The 26,463-nt window shown below is 38.8% G+C and overlaps 1 protein-coding gene across 1 annotated transcript in view; it reads left to right on the top strand.

Annotated features, from left to right (window-relative positions):
• The first annotated feature begins 13,174 nt into the window (after positions 1-13,174).
• Positions 13,175-26,463, top strand: part of CIT (citron rho-interacting serine/threonine kinase) — a 67,472-nt gene continuing 54,183 nt past the window's right edge. Inside the window, exons 1-10 of the mRNA XM_008502819.2 lie at positions 13,175-13,209; positions 13,519-13,644; positions 14,392-14,533; positions 15,511-15,686; positions 17,012-17,113; positions 17,327-17,469; positions 18,372-18,465; positions 18,664-18,867; positions 19,099-19,252; positions 26,257-26,437. Of these exons, the coding sequence (XP_008501041.2) occupies positions 13,549-13,644; positions 14,392-14,533; positions 15,511-15,686; positions 17,012-17,113; positions 17,327-17,469; positions 18,372-18,465; positions 18,664-18,867; positions 19,099-19,252; positions 26,257-26,437 (1,292 nt within the window). The 5' untranslated portion in view covers positions 13,175-13,209; positions 13,519-13,548. The remainder of the gene's footprint in view (positions 13,210-13,518; positions 13,645-14,391; positions 14,534-15,510; positions 15,687-17,011; positions 17,114-17,326; positions 17,470-18,371; positions 18,466-18,663; positions 18,868-19,098; positions 19,253-26,256; positions 26,438-26,463) is intronic.

Consider the following 26,463-nt stretch of genomic DNA (forward strand, 5'->3'; position numbering starts at 1 on the left):
TTATTTGTTTGGGGTACTACAGCAGCAGTTTGGCTTTGTCTGACGCCCGGCCCTGACCAGCCATCTGACTTACATGCTACTTTGTACCTACAGATCCTTCTTAACTTACCATGCTCCAGCTGCTGGGATTGCCACAGTGTGCTTTCAGCATTCTCTTGCAGATATGTGCTACTGAGAGCAGCTGCAGCACCACTGCTCATTGCTTCAAGCTTTCTCAGCTGGAGAAGCTGCAAAGAAGCAAAAAATGTCCTGGGGACATAGTGAGCACACTCGGGTGCAGAGCAGATCAGGGACAGGGCTGTGCTGGGCAGGCACTGCAGGCCCGCTTGAGAGGTGTTAGGCCTGAGCACTTCCACCCAAACCTGACCCTGGGCTTGCTGCTTCTGAAGCCCACAGAAGGGGTAAAGAAATAATGGCTCCATGGGTAGATATAGATCTACATCTAGATTTGGGCTGGCTTTTTTTAATGAAGTAGCTGTTCTCAGCAGTGGGTGTGAGTTACTCCCTCTTGAATCTTACAACATGATGATGTTTGACAAGTTTTTGTGAATCAAACATTCCTTGCCATATGAGGACACAAATTGAGTGAGATGTTCCTACTTGTATTTCTTTATGGGAAACCATTAGGTCCTAAAGTTAGTGGTCAGTGTTGGCCATGGAGTTCTGCAACTATTAAATGATTAGATGTGACTGTGCTTTGGTGAAGGGAGAATATTTTTTCACTACCATCTTACTCTGCTTCTTCTGTATATGATGCAATTCACAGTAACTTACATTTAGGAATTGTTGGTTAGCATTGTTGGGTTGTAAATGTCTATGTTGACATGAAGCAGTCTTGGTTTTAAAGCAGCCTCCTTAAGTCACCACTGTTGTGGTGATGTGGTCAATTATTTCATGGTAATGGAAACTCTGCCAGGTATTTTTGCTTCATTGAGCAATTATGTTGTTATGGAAACTGGTATTCTATAAATTATCTGAGATGCCTGATTCACTTCTTGGGAACAATAAGTTTGAAAGTAAAAAATAAAGGATAGCAGTTTTTAAATTAGCTATGTATTTACTGATGTAATTTCTAATCCTTAGGGCCTATTAACTGATGGGTGCAAATATCAGGACCTTTGCACCTGTGCAGAATCCGGTCAGTTATTGATTGTCATTGGAGAATCTATGACCAGTAGATATATACAGCTGAAAATGAGCTTTTTCCTGCCTACGTTTAGGTGGCCTCCTAAACATGAGTTTTCTTCCCATCTACTGCTAGTTTCTTGCCTTAAGATAAAGGAATGGGCAGCCGTGAGGGGTTTTTGGTTTGGAGTATTTTGTTAAAATAAAATGTACCCTTTCAAGTGGTGCAAAGATGTCACCTTGTTGATAGGCACTGGGGAAAAAATCACAGAGCCTGAACTGTCACATCATTAGGAGCCAGAAAGTCCTATCCAGATGGAGGCATCTCTGGTATGTGCTGCACAGAAGCTTTCAGGAAGAGATTTTTGCAGCACCCGTTACCTATGAGAGGAGCAGCCTTTCATCCCCAGAGCTGTTTCTTCAGCACTTTTCAAGAACATGAAGTACGGTAAATGTGTAGGTGGAAAACCAATGAACAGAAGTAATTAAGTTGTTCCTGGCAAGCTGAAGCTCATTCTACCTGGTTGAGGGACCCTCCATTGACATGAATTAGTCAGTGCTATTCTCCAGCATCCTTTTCCCTTTTTATGCTTTCAGACTGGGGTTTCTTCTGTTTCTTTTGAACAGTTCAGTTACTAAAAAGAGCATTGTTACTGTGTATGTGTTCATTTTAAGCCTGAAGTTAAATGCCTGAGCTTTTTGTCAGCCAGATACAGAAGCCAGGCAGGGGCAGGCAAGGTGAGATGTCTGTCCCTCTGTGTTCTGGTAACAGGATCGTACTTGAAACCATTCTCGTTTTTCAGCTTGCCCACATCAGTTCAAGCTGGAAAAGCCAGGTATTGCTTCTTAATATTGACTAAGTACTAAATTGCTTTGTAGTGCTTACTAAATACTAGGTCATGAGAAAGGGAATCCTCTGGGTTGAAACAGGTGTTGAGAAAGAAACTAACAGAAAAAAAGGAACAAATTAATATTAAGAAGCTTTGTTACTCAAAGTCTGAGAAGTTGCTTCTATTGAAAATGCCCATTCCTCCTGAAACAGATTTCAGAATGTGCCATAGTGTCTGTGAATACCACAGGACAGGGGCTGTACAGGGACATCAGCCTCCCAGGAAAAGTGGCTCTTCAGGGTGATCCCAAGCAGGATCCTCTCCTCCTCTTGGCTCTGGGGGGCACCTGGAAATCTGTCCTTCCTTTGCCTGCCTGGCCATGGGAACAATGCAAGTTCTAGGAAAGGAGTTTCCAGATGATAATTTGTTCCTTGCCAGAATAGTGGGGTTTAATTTTGGGGTTTGTAATCAACCTTGCTATAAAAATACCCAGGTCTTAATCTCTCTCAAGATATTAAAATCCTGGGTGTTCCCGTTCTAGCTGCTGGTTTCTAAATCCCCTTCAGTTTGTCAGTACCTTTCTGCTTCACAGCATGGGGAGTTGCCAGGCTGGTGTATCATCTCTCCAGGGTCTGCTGCACATAACAGATAGCACATTCCCATTCAAAATAGCAGCCTCTGTATAAGTGCAGGTCAGTTTCAGCTGGCAGTAAAAGAGATTTGGTGCTTTTATAGACATGGTTGCATATGGCTGCATGAGAACAATTCTCAATGGAAAAAAATCTTGTTATAAGTAACTTCCACTTCAAGCTTATTTTTATGTATAAGAGTTTTCAAGAGAAAAAGTATTGTCAAATAATAGCTAAGATACACTGCTGAATTATGGGTATTGGTTTCTCTAGCCTCCTGGAAAGGCAACTGCAGAACTTCCTATACTGCAGTTCAGCTTTCTTTCACATGGCAAATGTTATTCTTTAGGATTAAAAGGTAAATGATATTCTGTCATTTATACTGCTCAAAAAAATAATGCATTTTTTCTCCTCAGGTGAGGACTTGTATCAGTAGCAGAAGCATGACTTTGAAAGCTTTTTTTATTTACCTGTTTTACTGCTGGCATAAGAACTCCTTTGTACATTTGTACTTTGTATATTACACATGCAATGTCATCTGCTTTTGGAGAGGCAGCAAAACCAGACTTTTCCAGAACTACATACTATGTCTTCCTATATTTTCTTCAGTCCAAAGCTCTTCATAGAAATTGTAACTAGGCAAGCCTTGGGGTAACACTGTCCTGTAATCACTGGTCCCCTTTTGCAGAGGGATGAAGAAAAGCTAGGGCAGTAACCAACCTCACTGCCAGGTCGTACACAAGTCTCATGTTGAAGTTGTGACCCCCAGTCTTAAATCACATTTTCTCTTAAAAGAGCCAAGTCACAAGAGGAAAACAAAAGAGGTCCTATTAATATATTGCTGTAGTGACTATACTTCTTTGCCTTTTGAGATAGACTCTTGAGGATCAAGGAAAAAAGATGCTGAAGTCGCAGATGTTTAATGGTGACGGTACTAAAAGAGCTGAACAGACCGTGAGAGGGAGGTTGCAGCTCTAAAGAGCTTGAGATCAAAATGTGAAACATGGAAAACATGAAAGGGATTAGCCTTAAATACCAGAATGGAGAAGGGGAGAATAAATCCATATTGCAGTAATTTCACTGGTCAGGTTTTAAACTGTGGGATAAACTGTGCTTGTAATTTGAAAAAGTATTTCTTTACTCCTGCTGGGAGGACCTAGTTCACACTAGCTATGAATGTGGTAGGACAGAAAACTCAGTGTTTAACTGCTGTGAGGCATTCCCATCATATCATAATGCCTTCTGAAGCTGTAATTCAATAGCTGATCAGAGGACATCTAATTAATTAACTACACTTTATGAAAAAAACATCCATGGAAAAAATTGTGATACTGAGTATCACATTCATCAGAATCTTTGCTCTGCTACATGGGTGTGGGTGTTCTATGGAAAAGCCAAACCTTCATTCAATACATGACCTAAAAATAAACCCTAAGATTAAAAGTTTCCTTTCTCTTTCTGCCTTGCCTTTCCCTATTATTGCTTTGCATACTTCTAGACGTTTTAGGAAGTGCGTAGACGTATTTGTAACCAACATATTCAGCATTCAGTTAACTGCTTAAATCTAATACCCACACATGATCTATATGGGGATGAAATTCAGATATGAACATTACCTTAAAAAAGTATCTTCTATTTTTGTTTCCTATTTAAAAATTTGGCTTCATAGCACTCCATGCCTGCAGAGCCTAGGTAAGTTCAATCTCATTGGAAATTACATTTTTTGAACATTTAGTGCAGCCTCAGTCTGTGTTCAGTCAAGCTCTCCCATGGGGTGTGTGTGAAATAGGTGCAACCTGCAATGTGACAATCAGGAAATTTGACAAACATGAAGCCAAATTTTATTCACTGGGATTGATGAATACAAGCTGGCATGCAGTTGTAAAAGGAGGTAAAGATTCCAGACCTTTGCCTGACAAGATCTTGTGAGCCACATGAAATCAGCCTTGTTAAGCAGGAAGAGAAAAGTCATCAAGAGTCTTCTTTCATGGTTCAGTGCTGTGGGCTTGCTTGTTTTATCTCCCATGTATATGGGTATCTGGTTTATTTCAGAAATAATTTATGATTAAAATGATTTGAAATTAATATAATTTTTTACAAATTTTAATCATCCTCTGTAACGGTAGTGTCAGGTGCAGCCTTACATGAACAATTTAATTATTTTTTATACTTTCCCTCACTGTTTTGATTCAAGGATGTTGCACAGCTGGATGAATATTTCTTCCCCCAAATTTGCATTTAAGTGGAGACATCTCAGCAAAGGCCAAAAGGGAAGGAAGCAACAACTTTCCAAAGCATTATTGAATATCCTCCCAAAAGGGGCTATAGGGCTTGCCCGTGCTACACATTCTGGCCTGGAGCTAGTAATCCTTGCTACTTCTCGGGTTAGTTTTGTGCAGGTAGAATACACACCCTGTGTCAGTTTTAGTCAATTTTGTAGTGAAATGAGGCAACCAGGTGCCACTAATTGCCAGGGAGTGGGCATGAGCTTGTGTCAAGCCCACCTGTGCCTAATTAGGGTGGGCCCCCACTGCGCATGAGCAGGACCAGGGGGCCAATAAAAGGCACAAGCTCATGCTCACTCCCTGGCAATTAGTGGCACCTGGTTGCCTCATTTCACTACACAATTTTTTAGTGCCAAAAGAGTAACCTATAGCTGAAGAGTAACCAAATAACTGAAATATTTAAGGTGGTTTTGATTTAGCTTTTCAGAAGTTACTTTGTAGAAACAAAGAGGATACTTTCACATAAACTGATGTGCCTGCAGAGCTCATGAAATACTGTCTTACTCTTCAGACCACACCAACATTTCTCTCCTGTGCAGAAGCCTCCCTAGGAGCTTGCTTTGGGCATGAATGGTAAGAACAGACTACTGTGATTTTTATTGCATCTGCACACGTGTCACCCTTGGTTGCTTCCCTTTTTCTCCTGGTGACTTACTAGCTCAATAACATGTACAATAACTTACCTTAAGTGCTATAGCCACAGAAATTGGAAAATCATTCAGCAGCACAGTAGTAGTTAGCCTAAGAGCCTACTTCCAGCTGACTGGGGAAAAGGCTTGTGGGTGATAGAGGTTATTTATGGGAATCATTTGTTCAGCTGCTATAGAATTAGGTCTTACAGTGGAAAGAGAATCTGTAATAAAGGAATCTGCATCTTTGGAAAAGTGCCTTGCTCTGAGCATCAAATAATGCTTGCTTAAAAAGCTGGTGGATTTTTTTGTTTTTATAGAAAATTAAACCAGGTGTTGCCCTGGGCTAGTATCTGCTCTGGGAATGATCTTTGAGCATATTTTGTGTCTATTATTTTAGCATGCTGCTAATAAACTTTTGTCTGGCTTTCTGTTACTGTTAATTGTATGTATTAGTCATTAAACTCTCCCTGTATCTCATTTCATTGGAGAATAAGAATAATTTTAAATAGTTGGAGAATGCCAGCTAGGCAAGTGATTGTATTTATAAACTGAAACATTGTGTTCCTCTTTATTTACAATCATTGTAAATGGAAAATGCATCTATTATTTGTGTTTCTCTGAAATGACACAACTCTTTCAGACACCTGAAGACCCATTATCACCTCTATAATTTCTGTGTTGCTTTGTCTGTGAGAGAAAATGTCCTTTATTTGCCTATTTTAGAAATAGTATCTCATCAATTGGGAACCGATTTAGAAATCTTAATTCAGGAGATTATTAAAATATGTATGGCACTTTCAGGGAAAATAAAACCACATGGAAACAATAAAAACTGGCAGTTATGCCTGATGAATAGGAATAGTCCAGCATCTAGGGAAAAGGGATGATGTATTTTTCTTCTGAAGCCTATCAACAGTTAACAAAAGTGGGATTTGTATTTTTAGCCCATCAGAAAGATACCAATAGTTGGGTGTCTTTTTCTTTTTCTTCTTTTTTTTTTTTTTTGGGGGGGGGGGGGGGATTGTGGGAGGAGAGAGATGGTGAAAAGAGTACTTTCAGCAGATTCTGATTCTTGATTTTGTTTGACCTGATTTAACAAGCTTCCTTTGTTCAAATATCACAGTCTATGTTGGGAATTATGTCAGGAAGCGCAATATGTGCAGTGTGGGTGAGTGAGCTTGCATAAACTGTCAATGAAGATCAATTATAGGAATTATTGAATTACACATTAGATAAGAAGCAGATGATTTCTTTCTGCATGCAAGTGTGGTGTGAACTATTTATGTCTAAATTAAAATGTAGCCATACAGGCAGTGAAAATCTGTCACTAGGCATCACAGGCTGCCCAGGCTTATTGATTATCTTTTGCTTTACAATTGAAGTCCTACAGTCTCATGGTTTTGGCAGGAAGCACAGTGCAGATGAAGCGAGAGAACATCAATCTATTAACAATGTACAATTTATATACAGTTTGGCCAGAAATGGCCCCTTAGGAAGGACCTGATATGGATGAAAAGAAAAATGTAATTTAGGAGTTGCCATGTTCTGATGTGTTGGTACTCCCAATCCATGCTGTGGGACTTGTGTGTCCTCCTAATTATACCACAGCTGGGCAGTTGACAACAGAGTGATGAGACAGGCTTGTTCCTGAACCTTCATCATGTGTGAAAACCTCCTGTCAGCCTGTTTATTGAATCTTTTTGAACATCTAGATAGCATTTTTGCTAAAGAGGCACATATGAAGTGGGAAGACCGGCTCTAGAATAGCCATCCTTTAGCAGACTCTACACAGCTGTTGAACACCACTGCCAGCACTGCTTATCTGTGCCTCTGGCTCAGGTTGGTGCTGAAGAATCCCAGGCTGGCAAAACAGGAAAACAGTAAGACTTAAAGAGCCCTTTCCAGGAGAGAAATAGCTGTTCTTATTCACAGGAAGTACCTGATATATCAGCTTCTGATGTTGCAGTACTGAAAGGCATCAGAATGAAACCCAAGTCAATATTGAGAGGACAGAGGTGCAACAAACTATGCAGCCTGTGTGCAAATTCTTTTATTCCAGTGCCCTGTATTCTGAGGGTTAAGAATTGTATTATTTACTGTGCCCCCACAAGTTTGTACCTCTCCCTTTGTTTCCAATAAATTAATTGGTATTAGGTGTTTTCATCCACTGGCACAATTCATAAATTCTGCATCTGATTTCAAAATTTAAGTGAATCAATGCATAAGAGTAATTGTTCTGAAGAAAACTGGATAGCTGAGTGATGGGAAGAGCAGAAAGTAGAAAATATTCTTAGTTCTTACGTAATTAATTAAATTATAGAGGATTCTGAAACAGCACAAACCCAACTTTTAATTTTTTTTTTTAATTTAAGGGTAATTTTTTAAAACTCTGACTATCTGCAGCACTTTAGGAAAAAATTAAAAAAAAAAAAAGAAAAAAAAGGAGAAAAGTAGACTTAAACCTTTTTTTGTTTGTTTGTTTTCAGGAAATGTTTATTCTGCAGAAACTCTTGCATGCAGTTCCCATTTATCTTTCCAGATCTGTATTTCTGTATCCAGCTTTTGGCTAAAAATGGCTGGATCTAATTCCTTGGCAGACATGAACATTGCATTGTTGCAACATCCTCTCACCACCATCCCTTTTTTTCTTTTTTCTGTTTGAGGAAGAATGTACTGGGTTTGTAGCCTTTTCCTTCAAGGTAGCAAAGGAAATTTAAAAGTGTAAGAGAAAGCATGAGCCAGACCAATAGCACATCAACAACAGTGAACAGTGCTCCAAAAAAAAGTTATTTGACCATGCAGGGACCTCCAGAGCAGCCAAAAATTGTCACTCATCTTCTATGTAAACATGAAGTTACTTCACTATTTGTCAGTATTCTCTCTTAATTACTTATTCATCACGATTTTTAACACTGAAAAGCTGTTTAAAAATCAGAATCCCACAACAGTTGCTGTAAAGTGTTTTGTGGCCTCCAAGCAAACAGTATAGAACTAATTCTAGAAGAATTAAATAAAGTAACATGTAGGCTGTCATTGCTGAGCTCTTCAAGACAGGAATGAGGACACCCACTTAGAGCAAGAACATCTTAAAACTGTAAAGAATCAAAATCGTGATTCCAAATTAAAAAATAGACAGGCAATCATATCTAAATTTCTTTTAGTCTTACCTGGAAGAGTCCTTCTACATTGAAGCTGTCATTGCCTCATCTGATGCTTGTATTTATACTCTGAACAAAGTGCTGCTATTGTTCTTTTCCACCCTATTAATTCTTGCCACCATGCCTGTAAGGCTGCAATGTGCAGGTTATTGTTTACTGGAATTTTTAAAATACATCTTCAAAAGAAAAGAAGAATTCCTTTCAAGTTCAGTTGTATGAAGAAGCAAAGTCCACCTCCATGTCTTAATTCACCATACTTAGAAGTTTTTTTTTACTTTAAAATAGAACTTACATTATTTTCATAGACATTTTGTTTACTCAAGCTTAAAACTTAATTTTGATGCTTCTGTCTGACAGCATTTGTTTTACTAGACTGTAAATAAGAGGGAGTGGATTTATTTGGCTTTTAGGTAACAAAACTTGGAACTCTGTAGTACGTTGGAACTACTTCAGCCAATGCTGGGCTGCAGGAAAGCATTTTATACTTCCCAATGATTTTCGACAGCAGAGACAAGTGGAGCAGTGGCCTCAGTGTGGATTTGATACGAGCAGGTTCTTCCCAGCTGAACTGTATTTTGCAACTGGCATTGAACTTGACCTATTTTAAAAAGTCTTAAACTAACAAACACCCTTGTTTCAAAGGGGGATGTTTTCCACTCCAGTGGAAAACTGATTTACTGGTGCTTCCCTCCCTAGGTGGGTGCCTGCCATTTTGTTACACCATGTAGTTTCAACATCCTCCAACCTTATTTGTTCCAGAAAACTCCAAACAGTTCTCCTTTTCTTCTCAAAATTACAATGGTGCAGTGATAGATGGTATCTTTCAATGCCATCTAGCTAACTCCTAAATTCACGTTCTTATACCTTTCTGGAAGTCAGCCAAAGAGATTTATGGGTGTGCATGGCTCTGCTGCTCATCAGTATTGGACAGGGAGATGTCTGTCTGGCACAGCTCTGTTTCTGGCTGATCTCAGGAACAGAGATCAACTAAGAGCCTTCCACTTATGTTATGACAGAATTAATATTTTTGGGCACTTTCCCTTGATGACAATGAGATTTCCAGTTTCCTAATATAGTGTGTGGACTGAGTCAGAAATTCTTTTGCCACAAATCAGGATACACAATGTTCTGCCACCCACAGGAAGTTGGGCAATGCCAAGTTTATAAATGGATTCCCACACATTGTAATGAAGTGCAGATGACCATCCCACAAGCAAGCAAACTGTAGTAAACTAAAGGGTGTGTTTTCTGTGAATTTGGTTATTTAAGGCAAGGAAAATATTCTGTGAACACCTAGAATTTATTCATCCTAGGACAATGAAAGATTAAATGCTAATAGTACGTTTTTAATTGTGTTCTCAAAAGAATTCAGTATTTGGTATCTTCACTGTAATGGTACCTCAGTTCACATCTTTTGGAATCTAGGTAAAATATAACTTGATCATAGCCATCTTTTACATGAATATGGTATCAAAATTCCCAAAGTAAATGGTATTTTGTTACATGCAATTTCCAAATGATAAGTGGAACCTGTCCCACTCTAGGCTTTTTCTTCTAAAAGAGAGGTCAACACCTCAAAGAGAGGCCTTCCTTTTCTGCTTCAATGAAAACATATGAGTAGATCTTAAATTTATTCTAGTTGTTCAGATACTTAGTTTTGCTTTAATTAAAGCCTTGTCATTTGTTGCTCTGAAACACATAATTCCCATTAAGTCATGACAAATTTAGTTTTCAGCAGCTCCAGAAGATGTTAATGTGAACATATCAATATTTAAGTGTCCTGACAGATCATGAGGTTTAATAAAATTGCTTTCTATAAAATGTTTCTTTTTTTGAATCAGGGGTGTTCCTGTAATACCACAAAGGAAGCCAGAAGCTGAGAGATATAAGAGATCATTTGCTTTTTACAGCACCTAAAAGTTAATAAAATTTTTCTCCAATAAGTAACGAGCTGTTTGTTTTAGGATAAATACTTAAAAAAAATAACATGGAAGACAATTAGGATTAAAAAGGCACTTCTGAATGACCTATTAATGTAACAGTTGAGAATAAGCCCTTTCTTTGTACAATTGCAGGTTTGCTGATCCTTCAGGTTAAGTGAGGTTATACACAGGAGCAGCTGTCAATATCAAGAAGTGATACCTAAATTGACCCTTATAAAGACAAATAACTAGTGTACAATGATTGCTCTTCATAAACATATAAAAAATATGAAGGAATCATCACTGTCACTATGAAGACCTCAGATCACCAATTTAAAGAAAAACAAAGTAAGTGTTCTGAAAAGGGTTTTTTTAAACTTGAGACATAAGAAACACGCACTGAGATTTTATCACTGAATTTGCACAGCTTTTCTCTCTCTCCTCTGTTCCCTCCATCTGCCACTTCAGCTTCTTCTCTTAATGTTTGATAACAGTTCTGGTGCAGCTGTATTTTTATGGTACTATTTCATTGTACTGGTAGAGGTTCTTGTTTATGTGAGTCTCTTACACAGCAACAAGGGAAAAAAACAACAGTGAGTGATCTTCTACCACATGGCTGCTACTGCCAAAATACATACTTAAGGGCCTTCTTAAAGGGAACTAAACTAATGTGAGCCCTCACCTTATTTATGAGGAAAACTATCTGTCCCAAATAATGCATTTAACAGCCAGCCTCCTTGTTTGCAAGCACTCAACAGTATGTAAGCAAAGAAATCTGTGTTTGGGAAAATTAAGTTCTCAACATGACAACTGTAGCAGCTCAATTCATAGTTGAACCTGCTGGGCAGTAGAGAGGCCAACTGAGGTTTCCCACCCAAGGCTGACTGATGAAGCCAGTAAGTTCACCTGACTAGTTAAATTTGGGATATTGGGTGGGAGACCCAGAGCTAGGGTTCATGTTGTAGAAGGGAAAGGGTAGTTTAATGTGGGTGAGATTAAACTTTGAATGACCCATTTCCTTATCCAGTTTTGGATCAGCTGTTCCACACCATCCTATAGAGAAGATGGAATCAACCACACCTTGTTATTTGATCACAATACGGAAATGAGCTGGCAGAAGGAGAATCCAGTTCTTCTGCTTCTCCATTTTCTAAATCTAAACTAATGCATATGTATGGTGATTTCCCAAGTGGCATTAGAACAGCGTGGATGTTTAACAGGAATTTTGGCAGTTGAAAGAGGGGGCTAATGGCATTTGCACTGGAGACAGGCAGAGAAGGCTGAAGGTCTCCTATTGCTTTGGATGGCAGACAGTGAGACCTGGTGACAGTCTAGGACAGAGTACTTAAGTGTGATAGGGTTCCAAGTACCAAGACAGGATGTGGTGTTTTACTAAACACTAACATGAAAGTGGACCCGTTTATGAAGGGAACGCTCTTTAGGAATTGCACTTCTTTGTAAGAGCTGAGCTCTCCTCCTGTGTGGTACAGTTGAGTGTGAGGCCTAGACAGTGAATTCCTGGGTGGAATTCAGCGCACAGGCAGTGCACATGGTGGACAATAAATCAGGTTTTAAAAATTCTTTCAGGTTTAATAACTTGGCATGAACTTGGGTATCTAAATCTGAGATAAGAATTACACTGAAAATATATCTGTGGTCCTGGGGTGCACTGGAGGAGGTGAAGGAAGCACAAGTCCATAAAATTATTTATATGAGGTAATAATATAATAAATCTGTCAGTGAATTACTTTATCAGCTAGACACCAAGCCAGTATTAGTGTAGTTAAAATGATTGCTGGGTAGGAAAACATCTTTTATGTCACTACACAGCAACACCGTGATTTTTAAGGATCCTGCTCACCCAGATTTCTGTTCTCAAGCTGAAATTCTGCCAAGAAACCATGTAACAATTAACTATGCTTTGAAATAGCCTCCTCTGTTTTGCTTAAGCGTGTTGCTAGCAAATAGCATCAATGCTTCGTGTCGATGTTGCCCCGGGACATCGCTGCAGTGATGCAGTGCCGGTCGCGCTGCTCCCCGCCTTTCGATGGGTGCCACACAGGCGCTTCAGAGGGGAGGCCGAGCTGGAACGTTGTCACCAGCACGCCATATATAGGGTTAATTACCCTATATATGAATAAAACGGCCACCACAAAACCACTCAAACCAACCCACCCAGCTACTAATAATTGGGACATAAAGGTCAGATAAGCACTTCACAGAAGATTTAAAGCTGAAAACGTTCGCTTTCCCCTCTGGCTGCCCTCCCTGGCAGTGCTGCCAGCGGTAACATCTGCTCTGCGGCGGAGCCAGCACCGCTCCGAGCGAGTCCCAGGTGCCCTGAAGCTCGGGCAAGGACATTGACCCGCCCGTCCCTGAGCCCCATGGCCCGCCATGTGCGCGGGGCCCGCCCCGGCCGTTACAGCCGTTACCCGCCGCTCGCGCCACTGACGCCCCGATGACGTCCCCTGGGCCCTCAGCCGCGCCTCTGGGGAGGCGGTGGCTCTGTGAGGAGAGCGCTTCCGGCGGGACGGTCCCCGGGTTGGCTGAGGCGGAGACGCGTGGGGTGCGTCATGGGAAGTGATGGTGGCCGGGCCCCGCCTTTGCTCCGTTCAAACCTGGATGGCGGTAAAGCGGGGGGCGGCGGGGAGAGCGGTGCGGGGCGGGAAGGGGGGTCCAGGAGCTGCAGACACGGCCGATCGGGGTGGCGGCGGCTCGGTATCATCGGGGTTTGTTTTCCGTCTGCAGCCTTTCTCAAAGCCGCTTTGGTTGCTGTGACACTCCGGGCGCGCTTATGCTTGCCAGTCTTTTAATAAACTGTGTCCCTAGGAAAACGCAAATGTTGCTTAAATTATATTTCCTCATTCACCCACATTTTAAACTTGAAGTCACCCACTCCAATACCTCTGTTTGAAAGACCCTATGCTTTTTTCTCAGGTAAACTTCTATACAAGATAATCTGCGAAGATGTTGAAGTTTAAATGCAGTGCTCGAAATCCTGTAGAGGCAGGACCGATGGAACCTATCACCAGCCGAATTTCTCGGCTAAATCTGCTCTTTCAGGTAAAGAGCATCTGGCCTGGGATTAGCTGATCTCTGCTTTGTCTGTATCTATACCCACTGTATCAAAATACACTTTGCCTTGTTCGTGTGGATACCCAAAGTGTGCCTGTCTGGTTCTTTGGAGGAAGGGGTAAAAAAGGGGATGATTTGTTGAAGTTCAAACTGTGTTATCTAATTTGAACAAAGATGAGTAGATAGCAGCCAATTTTGTTTTATGTGCATCTGTTGATGCCTTAGTCTGAGTGGATTTTCCCACATAAAGAGGGAATATTTCATTTTGTGTCATGTAATCTGCTATTTTTTCCTGGGTGATGTAGCTGAGGGTTTCTCATGAGATGGATTTACCCAACCAGCTGCTTTTAATCATGTGAGGTTCAGCATCTTTTCCTTCTAGAGCTCAAACTGATACTGGTTGCTTAAAACAGTTTGTACCATGAAATAAACCCCATGGTACAATATCAAGAAAGAAGTCAGTCAGGTCAGAGTCATCAGTACGGAGTGAGTAGTTTCAAGGAAGTAATCTTTAAAGGATGGTTTTGTCTAAAAGCAAAAACACCTTTAGCAGCCATTGCAGATTGACATAGTGAGTTGATATGTTTACCTCACACTTCTCTGTCATTTGACTAATTTCTGAAGTAGTGATTTTTAAATGGATAATATATAATCTGCTCTATACATATGTTATTGAATTGAGGTTTTTCATTGTTGTCTGAGACTCCATCTGCTGTTACTTCTTTTTTTTTCCAGGGGAAGCCACTCTTTGTGACTCAACAGCAGATGTCTCCTCTCTCCCGGGAAGGCATCCTTGATTCTTTATTTGTTCTTTTTGAAGAATGCAGAAGCCCTGCTTTAATGAAAATTAAACACGTTGGCAACTTTGTCAAGAAGTGTAAGTTTCTTTAGACTAATTTTCAGGTGTTATTTTGAAAAGGCAGTTCTTAAGAATCTCAATGTTTCAATAATGCTTTCATTACTTTGATTCATTAATGCTGTCAGAAATCAAGATTAATCATGTCAGAAGTTGAGAGCAGGACAGTACCTAGAGGTGTGAGGGGAAAAAAATAGAAAGGAACTTAGGAATCCTTGGCTCTTTCAGCTTGATGTGATCTTTTGGATTCCATGTGTTATCCGAATTTTGTGTGTGTAACTAATAAATAATAATTCTGTGTTTCAGAAAGATAATTTCTGATGGAGTAAATATTTTGGTGATGATATGCTCAGTTCATCAATTTTTCTATTAAGATATATGAGAAAGCTATTAATTATATGTAACTTATGATGCTCTCTGTAATTCCATCCAATAATTGCTAGATGTTAATGGTGGAGAGCAATTTTCTGCTAGCCTGAACAATTTTTTGAACAATCTGCAGTGAGGAATTGATTATCACAGTGCATGCTGGTTGAAACTAGTAAATCGAAACCTTGAAAATCTGAAATAAACGTTAGACAATAGACTAGTGCCTCCCACAGGCAGAGGAGAAAACCCTGGCACTGGACTTGTAGTGTTCGGCTAAGGAAAGCACTCACATCCATGCCCTGTGTAGAGGTAGAGGACGTTTGGAAAGAAATCAGAAACAAAAGAGGCTCTCAGCCTATGGTGTTATGAATGGGACAGAATTATGGTTGCTATGGGAACTGTCTTAACATTTCCTAACTCTCTTGTATGTACTATATTTCAGTCTTAACTATGCATTAATACAGGTTTTTTTCTAGTTTTTATGCACACTGTTTTTTTTAAGAAGCAAATTCTGGAATGATTTAAAATGTCTTGAGAGTCTGGAACTAAATGTTGATTCACCATTTTTGATACTGTATTTCTTTTGAAATGTCAATTGATTAAGGTAAAAATAACTTTTTTTTTAATAGATGCAGACATTATAGCTGAACTAAGGGAACTGCAACCCAGTGTGAAGGATTTTGAAGTAAAGAGTGTGGTTGGCTGTGGCCACTTTGCAGATGTAAAAGTAGTAAGAGAGAAAGTTACTGGTGATGTATATGCTATGAAGGTGATGAACAAAGAGACCTTGTTGGCACAGGAGCATGTATGTATATTTTTTTGTTATGGCAGTAGAGCAAAAAATTATAATTAGTTGAATATTTCCTTTTTGTCACTACTATTAGAATTAAGTTAAAAGTATATCTTGAATAAGATCATCCTACATAGTTAAGTACTATGTTTACATGTAGTTTTGATGTGTTTAAAAGCCATTGTCATAGATGATGAGGTGCCATCCATCCAAAACAAAAACCACCCCTTGTCTTAAAGAGCTTACCATCTAATTGTACGAGACGAAAAAACAGATTAAGAAAATACGGGATCAGTATTGATCAGCTTAATGGTGGTTTGAATTTTCAGGCAATCTTATTCATTAAGTTTTTTTTTTTATTTTAAAGAGTGCCATAGAATGTCAAGAGTGGGTGTGAAGGCAGAGTGTGGTGACTGCATTTTTATGGAGAGCCTCTCACTAGCTGGAGAATGTGTTACTTGAAAACTTAAAAAAGGGATAATGGAGGTTGTTATCATAGTTTGGTGAGAAAAATATGTTAATCTTTTACTGATGTGAGATGGCAAGTAGGACAGAGATACTCCATGAAAGACCTCATGAATTTCTACAGCAGTAATCTGCATCAGTTGTTTCCAGTGTATTGTGCAGTTAAGTTGCTTCTGAGATCCCTCATCATTGTTTGTGGCTATCAGAAATGAAAAGAAACTAAAATTACTCTTGCAAGGGCATAGGTTGTTGAGAAAGAAAAGTATGATATACCCTCAGTATGACACTTGCTCAGTCTTGCTGAGTGAGGGTGACTGAAAGTAGGGAATATTGATCTGAATCAACTTGTAGTATCTCTGTCATAAAATTAATTTCTTCTTGTCTGTCTGCATAGCTGGATAATTAAATATTTGCTAGAAGACTATTTCAAGCAAGCCTTGTATTTTAATACTTAATAATGAATTTATTGTTGAATTATCTGTAAGTTGCTACCCCGTAACTGCTCTGGCTTATTTTTTCCTTGTCTGATTCTTTTGAGATGAGTTTTATTTTATTAGGGCTACTCCAGGTGAGCACTTCAGGTTGGTAGATGCGTCATCAATGTCAAAGGGAAACTGCCCTTTGCTGCAGAGACTGTTCAGTTGAAAGCAAGCTAGACAACAGAAAGTGGAAGGGGGAGGGAAAACACAAAAAAAAGGAGTAAAGTTCTTTCTTTCAAGGTGCAGATCACCAGGAAATATTATTTTCTGTGTATTTTCTGTGTATTTTTTTTGTGATGTGTGCCTTTTGCACAGACTCAAATCTTTCTAAAACTAGGGGATTTTAATGTATTCTAACTTATCATGTTATGACTGAACTCTTCCTTTTTTTTGTAGGTGACATTTTTTGAGGAAGAACGCAGTATATTATCTCAGAGCAGCAGTCCATGGATTCCACAGTTACAATATGCATTTCAAGACAAGAAAAATCTCTACTTGGTAATACCTAGTCTTTGTTTCTTTTCTCTCTGTTGAACACTATTGCCATTTTTACGTTGAAGGGCAACATGATGGTTGAAATGGGCTCACCTTCTCTAAATTTTCTAGCACTCTGTGCCACTGTTTTATACGTGTCCAGTGTAATATGGAGGAGTTGAATGGAATATCTTTTGTACATATGAACTATATCTGTTCCTTTAAAATTTAATGTAGGTTATGGAGTATCAGCCTGGAGGGGACTTACTGTCGCTCTTAAACCGATACGAAGACCAACTTGATGAGAGTGCGGTGCAGTTTTATCTTGCAGAGTTGGTTTTAGCCATTCACAGTGTCCATCAGATGGGTTATGTACACCGGTAGGTCAAGATTGCCTTGCATTGCACATAGTATTTGATCAGTATCGTTCCAAAAAAAGTGTTCTGGAATGGTGTGTTCTTGGGTTTTCTATATTCTGACCTCTTTCAGGATGGTATTTCACTTGCTGTATCAGAAGAGAAAATTAGAAAATTAATCCAACTCCAACTGTAATTGTAGCTAAAGGCATTAACTTTGATGTAAAATTCAAGCTAGTATCAGGAAAGGATTGTTAGGTGTATTTTCTAGGGGGTTAGTAAAAAGAAGCCTTAATGTTGCACTATAAAAAATTTAAATGTTTTCCAGAGGTTGCAGCTGTTGGCACCAAGTAATGTGGTAAATCAGTGTAGTTGTTAAAACTTGTTGTGTGCTGAGTGGTGAACAGGGCAGTATAGGATGCTGGAGTAGTGAAACATCACAGTGCTTTGTAAAGAGCATATCAAGGCTTGAAGGATGTTACTGTATTTGTTTTCAAATCATTTAATAGAATTCTCCCACTCTGAGCCTTTGGAAACGTTATGAAATATTTTATGTTTCAAGAAGGTGTAGTAGCTCCACAGGCTGTGGCTTTCTAATGCTCTCTAACTGCCTGGATTTGTACAGAGTAAGTTGTGAGGAAATTTGGGGAGCTACGTAATACTTCTCTGTAACTCAGTTACAGTCGTCAAGTGTAAAACCACCTTCTCTCTCCATCTTCTGTCACTAATGATTAACTTTCCAAGGAACAAGAGGGACTTTACATTTGCTTGGAAAAGAACAACAGTTGGAAATAAGACTCCCACTTGTTAAGGTTTTATGCATTTGAGCACAAGGTGAATGTAGCTGAACTGGGATATCGTGTTATCTGGATGTGACAGTGGGAAATGGTATGGAAAGATACTGATTGCTTTCTTCTTGCTTACAGAGATATCAAACCCGAGAATGTTCTTATTGACCGAACAGGACACATTAAACTGGTGGACTTTGGGTCAGCTGCCAAAATGACAGTAAATAAAACGGTAATAACGTGGATTTAAACTTTGTCTGTGGTTTGTTTGGATAGTCCAGTCAGAAAGATTTATAGCTTTGTATCTTTTCCTTGACTATACCTTGACTAAAAATTGTGTCTTGTTTAAAAAAAAAAAAAAAAGCTTTATTCCAAGGTCACAGTGAACTGAAAGTGCTGTAATTTCCCATGGTTATATCTTTGCTTCTAGGTAAATGCCAAGCTCCCTGTTGGCACACCTGATTATATGGCACCAGAAATGCTAACAGGCTTGAATGGGGATGGCAGAGCTTCTTATGGTCCAGAATGTGACTGGTGGTCCCTGGGAGTCATTGCCTATGAAATGATTTATGGAAGATCTCCGTTCACTGAAGGGACTTCAGCAAAAACTTTCAATAACATCATGAACTTCCAGGTAGAGTAAACTTTGATTTTCTCTTGTCTGATTGGGGATGCTTGATCTTATGTTCTTATCTTTAATTCAGTAAATGGGTATAAAAGTCTATTTGGAAAAAATGCACATTACTTTTATTTAGTATAAATATTTATGCTTTATGGCTGACATATCTCAGAATAATGAAACTTAATTGTACTGTTCTGGGAACTGTTTTCCTACTGAGCAGAGATCTTTTTCTTTCTAATGCAGAGATTTCTGAAGTTCCCAGAGGATGTGAAAGTTAGTAGTGAATTTCTTGATCTGATTCAGAGCTTGCTTTGTGGACAGAAGAAAAGGCTGGGTTATGAGGGACTCTGCTGCCACCCATTTTTTTCTAAAATTGACTGGAATAATATCCGTAACTGTAAGTAGAATAATACTGCAATTATTAGCAATCCCTCTTCCTTTGGGTAACATGAAACTTTGTACAACATGAATATTCAAGTGTATTTGATCTGAATAGGTATTTATAATGAAACAGGACTGTGTCCTGGATCAGGCACTTTTAACAAATAACTAATTTTGGCTTTTGGATAGTATATTTTAAGATCTCTCATGTGAAAATTTTAAGGTAAGATGAAGTTGAATACCCTTCTGTATGACTTTCTGATGCAGTTGCTGTATTAGTGCATGCACTAGACTGGACAATCAAAATGGTCCTTTCTGTGTCCTTCCTCTGATTAAAATGCATCAGTCCTCACCTCAGTTTGCTTTATATTTGCTTAGTATCATTATATTTTATTGTATTTTGAGCTTTCTCTTTCTTTCTTTCTTGTGATGCAACTTCATTTAAGGCTGTGGGGTTTTTTTTAAGCTCCTGTAAGTGATAAAATGTCAGTGGGGACATTTGAGTTTTCCTCACAGTTACTGTGGCTAATATGTGACTAAATTTATTGTCAAAAATCTGTTTGTTCAACTATGAGTAGAATAAAACCAGGGAAGCAGATAATCTTCTATGCATAAAATTGTTTTAATACTGTGGAAACAGTGGATGTTAGTATTTGGAAGTACCCATGCACCATCTCTATGGCAAAAATGAATATTTCAAAGATTATCAATGATTTTGCCTGACTTGTGTTTGATAATATTTTAAATTATTTTGACTGTTAAGATTATCTGGGCAAGGAACGTGTCTGCCTTACACTCTTTATCAAATACGCTGCAAGAGCAATGATTGTGCTCCATTTTCCATGATAAATTGCTAAGCCAATGCTTCTACTTTTGATGACTATCTCAGCACTTCAGCTGTCAGCTCCACAGAATGTTTACTCACACTTCTGTTGATTCATTAATTTTGATCTTATGGAGCCGCTATTGTGTTGATTTCCATTGCTTCTGCCCTTTGAGAGTTGTTGAGGCTTGAGTATCTTTCATGATTTTTAGCATACATTTTCCAAATCACTCTGCTTTCAGTCCCTAGAGCCCTGCCTAAACCACCAGTTTCCATTTCCCAAATTTTGTATCATGTTATCTCAGATCTGGAAAAAAAATGGCACATGAACGTATATTCTGGTGTTTCCGTGGCGATTGTTCGGTATTCACACAACTGCACAAGTGAAATGAGGGTTCTGCCATTGCATGTGACAACAGTGATACTGAGGGACAAGCTGGTAGGCAGCTCTGATGTTGTTATAACGTTGAAATAATCATTTGGGATTTTAAAAATCCCATTTCTGCCTGCAGCTGGCCAGTGGATTGCATCATTCCCTGTAATATCCGGACCTACCTACTGTGAAGATTCATGCAGTTTTGACCCCTGTCTTTGTTGTTATGTCTCATACTTCATAAAACCCCACTGTAACTAGCACAAAACACAGCAGTCTTCTTGCTTTTAGTAGCAGGTTCAATATATCACCTATTGCTTTGCTCTCTGCAGTGGTTCTCCATTTGCTGGTTTACTCAGAGCAGTGTCACTGTCATTTTAATAAAAACCCATGCTGGGTTTGACCTGGGCTATCTAAAAGCTAAAGGTTTCTTTCTCATCTTGACCTCTGCTGATAGTGGTGTTTAACTGGAACAATGCCAGCCTGGGAAAATTAGGAAACTTGTGAGTGCTGGAAGGGGTCACAGGATTTAAAGAATCTCACTCCCTCAAATTCATCTGATTAAAGATTTTGGGAGTATTCAACTTGATGGTCTTAAAGGTGTTTTCCAGCCTAAATGATCCTATGATTCTTAAATAAATCCTGTGTAAGCACAGTCAGACTTTCTTCTGTTCTATAAAAGCACTGATGTTATTTCTGCTTCAGTCTAAGAAAGGTTGGGAAAAATTTATACCCTTGTCTTGCAGGTATTTAAATTATCATGCTGACAACTCCAGGATAACCATTCTTAATGCACCAGTTTTGGTTAAGAATGTGTCATTAAGTTTTTCAGTGTTATGTTTTGTTGTTATGGCAACTTATGAAATACTTGACTTTTCAGTAAACCCCTTCCCAAAAACAGAATGGCCTTTAAAAAACCTCCCAGCTTCCTTGGGTTCAAGTAGCATTTGTCTGGAGAAGCAGCTCTTAAGTTACAGAAGCAGAATTCAACCACTGAATATAAGGTTAGGTTTAACTCTAAAATCTCTCTCAACCAATAATTTTACCCTTCCTTGGGGTTTAAGTACAAAATACATTTATAGATTCTTCTCTCTGTATATTTGATTTCTGCTACTTAATGACTTCTGAAGCTTCTAAACTGCCCTATCTCCCCAACCAGGCACCACCACACTCCCTCCTCTTTGCTCCCAAGACAGGAGAAAACAAAAACTTTAAAAAGGTAGTGTTCATTTACTTCCCAGAATTTTCTGAAAATATTCTGGAATTTATTTACCTAGAATAAACATATTCTGTCTGTGTTTCAGCTAAATGATCAGGATTCTATCTGGAAAGTTGTTAACACTACTATTAGGGTACCTGATAAGTATATAAAATCAGAGGTAGGGAAGGGAGGAATGAGCTACTGGCAACAGGGCTGCATTGTATGTAATTTTGGGATTTGGTAATAACTTTTTGCTATTTGAAATATGTTAATTGTATCAGCTTTTTAATTTGGGACCAAATATCTGGCTGCTGAAGGCTAGGTGAAGGATGGTCAGAAGACTTTTATTCTCATCCAAGCATATCTTCAAAGCATAAAGAATCTTTCATTTTAAGAATTGTAGCTGCAGTCTAAAGAGGTCTTGAAAATGGAATGGCGTATTGGAACTTGCATGACAAAACTGTATATTTACAAAAGACTTACTGCCTTGTGCAAGTAAGACTTGAGAAAGTGTTGGAAAACTGGTTTTAAGGCTGTCTTCTGCTATTAAACAGGCAGGAACCCAAATCTCATTGTTCCTAAGTCCAAGACTTATTCTTATGAATCCAAAGTTGTCATTCAGTATCTTAAGCTGAATTTGTGAGGTTCCATTTAAATACTTGCTTCCAGAAAAATGTGTGTCATTAAATGGAGATCACTTTCATGTCACTTGAAAATCTCTTTTATTAACAGAAATGTACATGTTGGATCATTGTCTTAACAGGAAAGATGTTAATGTTGTATATAAATTGGTTAGAACTAGTACAGTGCCTTTTTAAGTGGTCTTAGAGGAAACATTCTTAATTTACATCACCTGGATGTTTTTTCTTGTAACACTTCTGTAACACTTCTTAAAGCCCGAGGAGTAGTAATGCCCGACCTATTTTAGAAGGCTGTGTAGATGCTTTTCCTCAGAAAGCATGGGTAGATCACCTTGTAGATCAAGAAACGAGGTTTTATCTAATCTCAATGATAAACTGGTTAAAGTACTGCAGTGTATGTGTGGTGGTTTTGGTGTTTGCTTTTTTTGCTTTTTTTTTTTTTTTTTTTTTTTTTTTAAACTTAGCAACCTACAACACCCCCTTTTCATCTGAAAGTCATTCTTTGAAACAGATGGAAGAGGGTTACATCCTTCCACAAGTGGGGAGGTATCTAGGCAAGCAATTGGCTTTTTTAAAACATGCAGTTCTCTCCAAGATACTTTAAATGGTAAACAACATGTACATTTGTGTGTAACATATAGGAGGCAAAAAGAGGTCTTTCTATCCAACCAGTTTCTTTGAGTACAAGCATTTGGTTTACTGTCTTTTTGAGTAATAGTTTTGCTTCCCTGTTGGGTGAGCCTGAAAAAAGTGCAAACTTTTCACCTTGTCAGATGCAATGGCAAGGTTTTAATGTTTAGTTCTGAGAGACTTATCTTGACCTCTACTAAAGAATTCTTCCTGTTAAAGAAGCGTCTGACAAGAGCATTGATCTATTTGCATTCACTAATCTTCATCTAGTTTTGAAAATACTGTAGTTGTGTGATTTTAAGCAAGAAGTAACTATATAGCTACAAAGTATGTCACTATGTGACCCACATTTGACAGCAAATTTCTCTGTTTTATTGTTTTTACAAGACTGCTATGTTTATTCTGTGAATATTTTGGATATCAGATGAAGGACTCCCTAGTCTTAAGAATAAAGGACTATGAGGAATCTACCAAATAACTAACAAACCAGACAGAGTGTATCTAGCTTATTTTTTTCCTTAAAGGTATTCTCTCTTCCTCCCCAGTGAGATTTTCTCCAGTGTCCTGAAACTTCTGAAGTTCTGCTTCTCATTTTCAGTCACTGTGTACAGTTCAGAACTACTTAACATCTAGAGGTGTTTTTCTTGAGTGACTGTTTTAGTTACTTTTTTGTTTTTGTTTTAGTTACTACTCCTTCTTGATACTAATGTTGTAGCAAGGTTATACTGCAAAGTTGCCGAGTTTTCAAACTGTTGATCATGGATTTTTTGGTGAATGAAAAAGAGAGGGCAATTGATTTTCTAATTATTTTTAAACCTAGGGTTTGCAATTTATCTTTTTTGTTCACATCTTTTATTGAAAATCAGAGGAAACTGTAGTGTAAAACATTGTGCTCTTTGAACTAGTTCCCCACCAGCCCCAAAGGTTTGCTCTCTCACATTGTTCTTTTTGTTACCTACTAATTGCTTTTCATCTCTTTATGTGCATGCTGATCTTATATTTTCTTTTATGTATGTGGCTTGACTAAGAATTCTTACTGCTAAGAAGAAAGACTATTAAATTGCAAGGGCTTGAAGATGACCCTTAGGATCTTAGCTAATTCCTGGTGAAGTAAGGCACCAGGTCTGTCTCTCTCAGAGGTTGGTTCATCTGTCAAACTGAGGAGTATCAAGAAAGATTGTTTTACCATTATAAAAAGGCAGCTATGTTGGGTTTTGCTGCCTCTTTAAGAAAGATTCTAGACTTTCCCAGACCAAGTGTTTTCTCTATTGACTTTATCTCAAAGACAGTATCTGCCTCTAAAGACAACGTACAGCAACTCATTCCTGTAAAAGGATGTGCAAAAATCTTTCATCAGGGGTCCTAAACTACAAAATATTAATTCCTGAACTCCTTCTCCTCTGCGTTGATATAACTGTAACTCTTGGGTTATATTTGCATTAAGGATGACACACTTGCAAGCTGCTCTCTTTTGTTTCTCTGTTTTTGATCATTAAGAGCATATCAAAGAGTAGCTGGACATTATCCTGACATAAAGTGAATTTTTAAAAAAACCCACATGCTAATCAACAATCTGTATTCCACAACTGTATTTACAGTACCTAAATGTTAGCATTATACTGGATCTAATTTTATATTATCACCAGTGAAATAGTAGAAATTAGTAAATTCATTATATTAGCAGAAAATTGAAATGTTTTGGAGCCAGTAAGTAGAACTGCTTACTTCAGATCCTATTTAATTTGTATATTTTCCCTGTTTATCTCATTCTGTTTGTACTTGAAACTACTGTACGTGATCAGCATCTTATCTGCTTCATGGAATTTCTTCTCACTTCCTTGCTTGGGAGCAGCGTCAGAATGGCTTCTTGGGGGGCTGCTAGCAAAGCCTGCAGGTGGGGTTGGGAATCGGCAGTTGATACCGATGGTTTTATTTTCTTTCTATTTGGCTATTATTGTTTACCTTCTGGGTAGTTTACATTTGTCTAGAGAACGAAGAGTTAAAAGGCGAGTGGTGAAAGGCTTTGGCAACCTAGAGGGAGCTAGCAAGCTCCATCGTGACTCATCCTGCCTGTGTCAGTCAGATAAGCATCAGCATCTGTCAAGACTGCAGGCAGGTAGGGTTAAACCCCGAGCATGCAGAGTGAGGAGCAGGGAGCCTGCACTGCAGGGGTTGTAATGTTCCTTCCCGGTTCTTCAGTTCTCATCAGCCCTTCAGCTACAGGAGATCTGTACTGGATCCATGGTAACGGTTTTAGCACACTACACTTCCATCAGCTTGTGACAATGGGCTGTGTTCTCCTTGATGAATGAAGAGCTGTCTCCTTTAGCGACCAAAAAAGAGATCAGTAGTTTTGCAGTGAATGAGGACCCGAGTGAGGAATAAATAAATAAATAAATATCTTAGAGAACGTGATTTAATGAGGCAGGAATTGCACAGCATGTTTTTTGCCCTCATTCCTTTCACACATGTAGCCAAGTCAGCTTGGGTGCTGCACATCATTGAGAAGAACTTGTTCTTTTGTTCTCTTGGCTAATTAAACTGAAGCAAACACAAGAAAATGAGCTGAAATTAAACAACTGCTTAACAAGTTAAGTGCTACCAATTTAGAAATTACAGTAAGAAATACATTGTAATTCCTGCTATTTATACCTCCCTTCAGAGCTGATTGTATCAGAGCCAGACTGCAGTGGTGTCCCAAGAAGAGTTCCCGATCTTTAGTGAGCTTTTCTAAAGAAATCATCTTATTGATATTTCATCCCTTCTTAAGGACCAGCTAGCTGCTAGTACCTATATTTTATTAGAATCTTTCAGGAGAAAAAACAGTTTGTTGTTAGTTAGAAGCTTATGCTGCGAATATTCCTGATAGTATTAATGGGTAGAAATATCCCTTAGCTGGCTAGCAAAGGATCAGGCTACATTTGCATGTAGTGTCACTAATTGGCTGAGTTGGACACATTTTCTTTTTCTAGGTGAATCAGAATTGAATTACCTTTAGCTATATTACAGTAATGATTTTCTTAGTCTGGTGCTTGGATTTGATTCAGTGTGTTTAAATAAAACCCATCCCAGCCTGAAACAAAACCCAAAACCCAACAATCTCAAATCTCCAACCTAAAACCCAGTTGAATCAGTGTGGGAGACATTCTGCCTGCAGAGTGGTAGCCATGTTGGTACCTTAAGGGTTAATCTCTTGTTGCTGTAATACGATTTGAGAGCAGCAGCTCAGTCTGCTTGTGTTAGCAAGATTAAAAGCAGGAGCTGCAGTGCTATCGCAAGCTCTGAATGTGTGGGACTGTTGCAGAGTGAACTGTGGCTGAATTTTGTCTTTTCTGCTTGCTTTTTTCACCAGCTCCTCCCCCCTTCGTTCCTACTCTCAAGTCTGATGATGACACCTCAAATTTTGATGAACCTGAGAAGAATTCGCGGGTTTTATCCTCTACGCGCCAGTTGAACCCAGCAGGCTTCTCAGGGGAAGATTTGCCTTTTGTGGGGTTTTCATTCATCAAGGCATTGGGGATCCTCAGATCAGAGTAAGTAGGAATTATTGCTTGGGTGG

The sequence above is a fragment of the Calypte anna genome, chromosome 15 (assembly GCF_003957555.1).
Source record: "Calypte anna isolate BGI_N300 chromosome 15, bCalAnn1_v1.p, whole genome shotgun sequence".
Taxonomy (NCBI): Eukaryota; Metazoa; Chordata; class Aves; order Apodiformes; family Trochilidae; genus Calypte; species Calypte anna.